General features: G+C 42.7%; 1 protein-coding gene across 1 annotated transcript in view; it reads right to left on the reverse strand.

The window, feature by feature from the left end:
* Positions 1-4177: 4177 nt before the first annotated feature.
* The window catches only part of LOC139559923 (noelin-3-like), an 18471-nt gene continuing 14583 nt past the window's right edge, over positions 4178-8065 (reverse strand). Inside the window, exon 6 of the mRNA XM_071376391.1 lies at positions 4178-6240. Within this exon, the coding sequence (XP_071232492.1) occupies positions 5563-6240 (678 nt within the window). The 3' untranslated portion in view covers positions 4178-5562. The remainder of the gene's footprint in view (positions 6241-8065) is intronic.

Raw genomic sequence — 8065 nt, forward strand, 5'->3', positions numbered from 1 at the left:
TAGCTGTACCATCTGGTACTGTATGTCTCTGGTCTTAGCTGAACCATCTGGTACTGTATGTCTCTGGTCTTATCTGTACCATCTGGTACTGTATGTCTCTGGTCTTAGCTGAACCATCTGGGTACTGTATGTCTCTGGTCTTAGCTGAACCATCTGGGTACTGTATGTCTCTGGTCTTAGCTGTACCATCTGGTACTGTATGTCTCTGGTCTTAGCTGTACCATCTGGTACTGTATGTCTCTGGTCTTAGCTGAACCATCTGGTACTGTATGTCTCTGGTCTTAGCTGTACCATCTGGTACTGTATGTCTCTGGTCTTAGCTGAACCATCTGGTACTGTATGTCTCTGGTCTTAGCTGAACCATCTGGTACTGTATGTCTCTGGTCTTAGCTGTACCATCTGGTACTGTATGTCTCTGGTCTTAGCTGAACCACAGCCTCTGCCATAGAAACAAACAGAGCATGACTTTGTGTCTGTGGTTGCACCTTTACAATGCATAAACCCCCTGTCTGTAGCCCAAACCGTTCAGAACTGAGGACCTACACTGAGTGTACAAAACATTAGGACTGACCAGGTGAATGCAGGTGAAAGATATGCTTCCTTATTGATGTCACCTGTTCAATCCACTTTAATCGGTGTAGATGAAGGGAAGGAGACGGGTTAAAGAAGGATTTTTAAGCCTTGAGACATTTGAGACATGGATTGTGTGTGTGTGTGTGCCATTCAGATGGTAAATGGGCAAGACAACAGATTGAAGTGCCTTTGAACGGGATATTGTAGTAGGTGCCAGGCGCACCGGTTTGTGTCAAGAACTGCAAAGCTGCTGGGTTTTTCACGCTCATCGTTTCCCTTGTGTATCAAGAATGGTCCACCACCCAAAGGACATCCAGCCAACAATACAGTGTATTTTACCAGAGCTAAAATGTTTTATCTGGTGCAGATTTGTGGGATGCTCCTAAAGGGATACACAAATTAACTATCATTAATATTTTTTCATGAACCCTACTGTCTAGGACAGGGGTTCCGCTAGCGGAACTCCTCCCACATTCCACTGAAAAGGCAGAGCGGGAAATTCAATTCTTTTTTTTTTTTTTATATTTAACTTTCACACATTAACAAGTCCAATACAGCATTTGAAAGATAAACATCTTGTGAATCCAGCCAACATGTCCGATTTTTAAAATGTATTACAGCAAAAACACCACGTATATTTATGTTAGCTCACCACCAAATACAAAAGAGGACAGACATTTTTCACAGCACCGGTAGCATGCAGGTAGCATGCACAAAGCCAACCTAACTAACCTAGAACCAACCTAACTAACCTAGAAAAAACTCCCTCAGATGACAGTCCTATAACATGTTACACAATAAATCTATGTTTTGTTCGAAAAATGTGCATATTTGAGCTATAAATCAGTTTTACATTACTGCTACCATCATAGCTACCATCATAGCTACAGTCAGAAATCGCATGGGAGTAGCCAGAGTAAATACAGACACCAACGTCAACTACCTAATTACTCATCATAAAACATTTCAGAAAAATATATGGTGGATAGCTAATGAAAGACAAAGATCTTGTGAATACAGCCAATATTTCCGATTTTTGAAGTGTTTTACAGCGAAAACACAATATATCGTTATATTAGCTTACTACAATAGCTAACACACAGCAGCATTGATTCAGGGCAGACGGTAGCGATAGCACAGTTCGACAGATATATGAAATAGCATCCCAAATTGGGTCCTTATCTTTGTTGATCTTCCATCAGAATGTTGTACAAGGGGTCCTTTGTTCAGAACCGTCTTTGTTTGGATCCAGAATGAACTATTTCCCTCTTGAATTAGCAAGCACACTGGCCGTGCGGCGCTAACCTCTCCTTCTTCAACAAATTCTTGCAACGTATCACGTCTAAAGTCCCGAATAAATTTCAATAATATAATTAAACTATATTGAAAAAACATACTTTAGGATGATATTGTGACATGTATCAAATAAAATCGAAGCCGGAGATCATATTCACCTATAACGACGGTTTTCCAGGAGGCGAATCCAGGTCCAACTTCGCGCCTTCCAAAAAAAAATAATGGCGGACCTCTCACTCCAAGAGGTTGTATTCAATCCCAGAACGAGATAATCAAGTCATTTCTGCTCTCACTTCCGCATGACACCCAGGGGAAGGTGTATGACGTGTTTCTACAGTCATAAGTGACATGCCCTTTTATAGACAAGCTCTTGAAGAGAGACCTCGCTTTTGGAAATCTCACTTCCGGATAGGAAATGGGCTGTAAAAAGAGTTCTGTTTCACTTAGAGAAATAATTCAAACGGTTTTAGAAACTAGAGAGTGTTTTCTATCCAATAGTAATAATAATATGCATATTGTACGAGCAAGAATTGAGTACGAGGCCGTTTAAATTGGATACGATTTTCCCCAAAAAGTGAAAATAGCACCCCCTGTCCTCATCAGGTATATAAAAACGGTTGTCACAGAAAATATATGATTTGCAGTATGGATCAGATGAGATGGAGGTCATTACCACTAAATAAATAAATTAGGACATGTAGGTGTGCCGCAGAATTTTATATATTAAGGTGTGGTACAGTTAAAAAAATGTTGGGAACCACGGGTCTAGGGAAAACTTCACCCTGGAGCTGCTGGTGGGTGTGTGGGTAGGGCTTCTGGTGGGGAGTGATTCTGGAGCTGCTGCTGCTGGTGGTGGTGGGTAGGGCTTCTGGTGGGAGGGATTCCGGTGGGGAGGGATTCTGGAGCTGGTGGTGGTGGGTAGAGCTTCTGGTGGGGAGGGATTCTGGTGGGGAGGGATTCCGGTGGGGAGGGATTCCGGTGGGGAGGGATTCCGGTGGGGAGTGATTCCGATGGGTAGGGATTCCGGTGGGTAGGGATTCCGGTGGGGAGGGATTCCGGTGGGGAGGGATTCCGGTGGGTAGGGATTCCGGTGGGTAGGGATTCCGGGGGGTAGGGATTCTGGGGGGGAGGGATTCCGGTGGAGAGGGATTCCGGTGGGGAGGGATTCCGGTGGGGAGGGATTCCGGTGGGGAGGGATTCCGGTGGGGAGTGATTCCGGTGGGGAGTGATTCCGATGGGTAGGGATTCCGGTGGGTAGGGATTCCGGTGGGTAGGGATTCCGGTGGGGAGTGATTCTGGAGCTGGGATTGTGGTGGTGGTGGTGGTGGTGGTGGGGAGGGATTCTGGTGGAGAGGTCAGGGTGCTTTGGTTTATGGTCGTCTGCACGCACACATACACACCTACACACACTATGGCAACAACTTTCAGGTCAGACGTGATAGAATGGTAATCACCATAGGAGCTCATTTACTCTGACACCATTGCTTTGACATAATTTTTCTGACATCATTGCTCTGACATAATTTTTCTGACATCATTGCTCTGACATCATTTCTCTGACATCATTGCTCTGACATCATTGCTCTGACATCATTTCTCTGACATCATTGCTCTGACACTATTGTACGCTCGATAGAACAACACAATATGTACTGTAATATATATCTTTTTTTACCAGACGGCCAGTGGCGCTGTTTCCCCCTTCGGCGCCTTCCCATCTTTAAGGCAAAATGTTTGACTTAAGTCCATATTAAGTCAACTTATCTTAAATCTGAATAGGGCCCATAGAGATCACTGTTAGCATAATGTGTTATCACAGACAATCGATTCTTCATCAAGTTACAAAATAAATATAATACATCATAGTAATAATCCAGTTCAACTGTCACGTTCTGACCTTAGTTCCTTTTTTATGTCTTTGTGTTAGGTTGGTCAGGGCGTGAGTTGGCGTGGGTAGTCTATGTTCCTTTTTCTATGTTGTTGTATTTCTATGTGTTTGGCCTGGTATTGTTGGTTCTCAATCAGAGGCAGCTGTCGTTCGTTTGTCTCTGATTGAGAATCATACTTAGGTAGCCTGTTTTCCCACTATGGGTTGTGGGTGGTTATTTTCTGTTTTAGTGTCTGTTCACCTCGCAGAACTGTTTCGTTTTCTCATCGTTGTTATTTTTGTGTAGTGTTCAGTTTGCCATTAAAATATGACGAACACTTACCACGCTGCATTTTGGTCCTCCTCTCCTTCCACCAACGAGCATCGTTACATCAACAAAAAAGTAATATTCGGAGCAAATCAATTCTCTAGCTACAAAACTTAATCAAAAGCAATAATAACTTTATTTCCATAATGTAACACTAATGATGTATATAAATGTGTATTTTCCTGTTCATCCATATACAGTTTAATCAGACAAAAATCTTTCATTGTGTTACAGTGGGAAAAGAGAGATGGTTGCCGAGCGAGTCCACAGACAGAGTTATAGATGCTATCAGGACAGCCATAGGGTTGCATCCCAAATGGCATCCTATTCCCTATACAGTGTGCTACTTTTGACCAGAGCCCTTTGGAACCTAGGGTGCCATTTGGGATGCAAGCCACAGAGAGCTAGACATGCTATCATAGACATTCATGCAGGACAGGGCACCTGTTATCCTATGGACTTACAGAACAGACGGCACTGAATAAGGCATAATACTCCTATTGATACTGTTACAATGGATACAAAAGCTAAGTTACCCAAGCCCAGCCATTCAGAGGCATGTTACCCAAGCCCAGCCAATCAGAGGCATGTTACCCAAGCCCAGCCAATCAGAGGCATGTTACCCAAGCCCAGCCAATCAGACGCATGTTACCCAAGCCCATTCAATCAGACGCATGTTACCCAAGCCCAGCCAATCAGACGCATGTTACCCAAGCCCATCCAATCAGACGCATGTTACCCAAGCCCATCCAATCAGACGCATGTTACCCAAGCCCATCCAATCAGACGCATGTTACCCAAGCCCATCCAATCAGACGCATGTTACCCAAGCCCATCCAATCAGAGGCATGTTACCCAAGCCCATCCAATCAGACGCATGTTACCCAAGCCCAGCCAATCAGAGGCATGTTACTCAAGCCCAGCCAATCAGAGGCATGTTACCCAAGCCCATCCATTCAGAGGCATGTTACCCAAGCCCAGCCAATCAGAGGCATGTTACCCAAGCCCAGCCAATCAGACGCATGTTACCCAAGCCCATCCAATCAGAGGCATGTTACCCAAGCCCAGACAATCTCTTATAGAGTCCATTGTAGAGTAGCTGAAAGGAAAGGGATACAGTGAAAATAAAGGCTTGTGAGGAAAAGAGAGGAAAATGAATTTTAAAAAACCCAAGAGGAAGACTGTCAGGGCATGATGTCATCGTTAGAGGGCCAGATTATTTAACATTGGGGTTGCTAGGTAGGACTACCAGAGAATATCATGACTCTGTCATGACATTGGGAGACAGTTCAGAGTTCGGAGGCCAACATCTTTAGTAATTCTTGCATTAGGAATTTGAAAGGGAAGCCAATAGATCCGAAGATGGATTGTCAAAAGAAGAGAGCAAAAAATACCAATTAGATAGAACTTCCACAATGACTGACGGAACACCGGAACACCAGGAATGTTAGTCAGTGTTCCAGTGGAATCCTCTGAGTTCCCCTGAGGTTCTTCCTCCTCAGGAATCGTCCTCTGTCTTGATGATATGGAACAACGTGACGTTGAACAGAACCTGGTGTCCATTGTTCCAGCCGTACAGAGCCCGGTCCCTGGCGTTGTAGTCCAACATGGACATGTGGAAGTACTGGTTATGGAAGGGGATGTCTGTGTACTCATAGCTGGAGGTCTTGGTGGAGTACGAGTAGTAGACCTTAGCGCCAGTCAGGTGAGAGTTAGTGATGTAGAGTGTTCCGCAGATCATAAAGGACTCCCCCGCGTTCCGTTTGGAATATTCCGTGTTCCAGGTTCCGAGGATTTGTAGTGTCTCCGGGTTGAGCTGGCTGATGACGATGTTTCCTGCGTTCTGATTGGTGGCGTAGACGGCCCACAGGCCCAGCTCGTCGGCCATGAGGTCTATGTCGGAGAAGCCTCCCCAGGTGTAAGGGTAGACGTTGTGGAAGCCGGCCTTCTCCAGGGCTCTCTGGGTCACAACGCGGCCCGTCTCGAAGCGGTAACACACCACGATGTTGCTCTGGGCCTTGTTGTAGTACAGAGAACCATTGTACACCACGTGGTCGGTCCCGGCCCACTTGAACGGCAGGTTGTAGGTTCGAGACTCGGCCCCGGAAACAAAGTCTGCTATGGACTTGTACTCTTTGACGATCTTGTTGTTGGTGTAGTTATCCATGTACCAGACCTGGGTTACAACACAAGTACAAGAGAACATTAGCAATTTAAAGGTCTACTCTGTACGTACATTACTCACAACATAGCACATGGGTCGTTCCACCAATCCTTTTGAAATGTACTGTAGCTATTTTATACCGAATTTCAACATTCTGTCATAAAAAGTACGTTAAGCTTCATAAAAAAAATAACATGTTTTCCCATCTCAAGAGGTTAAATAACAATACATACTATAGTAATAACTGCATATTAAGTATCAAATGAAGTAACAGGGTTCATCTTGGATCAGCCATAAATTCCCTTGTGACAGGAGGAATGGTAGAAGGGTGTTCTATGCAACAGGGACTGACAATTGAAGGCCAGCTTCACATATTTTTTTTAATATATTTTACATTTCTAGTCTGTCTATCTATTAGTGACGTGTAATGCTCGTTCCACTCAGTTTTCCACCACAAAACACCAGAAAATTTACTTTTTTTTTTAAACCAGCTCACCTACTTTAAAGCTATTATTTGACAATTAGATGTTTCTTTCGAAAATAATATTCTGTAAAGAAATAGTTTTACCATATTGAAAGGAGAATTCAGTCCACGTTAAAAGTGTTGACCATAAAATGAGGGACAGACGTAAATTAATCACTATTATCTTTAGAAATGACTTTGTCAAAGAAACAAAAATAACTAGTGTTTTACAATGATGGTGCAAACTTGCGATACATTTTGGGATTAAGTGGGTTAAAATATTCCTAGAAGTGACACAGGGTTGACGGAGGGTCAAAATACTGAATTTTGTCACTTTAACAAGTCTTTATTCATATAAAGAAAATCTGAATTACTGAATTATCCATGTGGTCTGTATTAAATGGCACTTTGTATAATATAACAAGCTTTTAAAATTCAATATTGGTGCACAATTTCTACTTAAAATATCAAAGGGACCCACAAGGCCCTCTTTTCGTGGAAAGACCATGTGGTCTGTATTAAAGGGCACTTTGTATAATATAACAAGCTTTTAAAATTCAATATTGGTGCACAATTTCTACTTAAAATATCAAAGGGACCCAAAAGGCCCTCTTTTCGTGGAAAGACCCACATACAGCCAAAACAGATGATTGGACAAAGCCACATCAGCTCTTTGTCTCAATTGCCTTTCCATCACTTTGAAAGCAGCAGCATTATGATGTAGTTAGACCTGCCCAATGGTATATTTAAGCAATAAGGCACCAGGGGGGGGGGGGGGGGGGGTTATACCACAGCTAAGGGCTGTTCTTAAGCATGACACAACGCGGAGTGCCTGAACACAGTCCTTAGCCGTGGTATATTGGCCATATACCACAAACCCCCGAGGTGCCTTATTGCCATTATGAACTGGTTACCAATGTAATTAGAGTAGTAAAAATAAATGTTTTGTCATACCCATAATATACAGTCTGATATACCATGGCTGTCAGCCAATCAGCATTCAGGGATCGAACCACCCAGTTTATAATTATTCATAGATATTACACCCATGAACTCTATCTATCTATCTATCTATCTATCTATCTATCTATCTATCTATCTATCCATCTATCCATCTATCCATCTATCCATCTATCCATCTATCCATCTATCTATCTATCTATCTATCTATCTATCTATCTATCTATCTATTTTTTTCAATTAAATTCAATTCAAGGGGCTTTATTGGCATGGGAAACATGTGTTAACATTGCCAAAGCAAGTGAGGTAGATATTATACAAAAGTGAAATAAACAATACAAATTAACAGTAAACATTACACATACAGAAGTTTCAAAACAATAAAGACATTACAAATGTTATATTATATATATA

This window comes from Salvelinus alpinus, chromosome 30 (genome assembly GCF_045679555.1).
Source record: "Salvelinus alpinus chromosome 30, SLU_Salpinus.1, whole genome shotgun sequence".
NCBI lineage: Eukaryota > Metazoa > Chordata > Actinopteri > Salmoniformes > Salmonidae > Salvelinus > Salvelinus alpinus.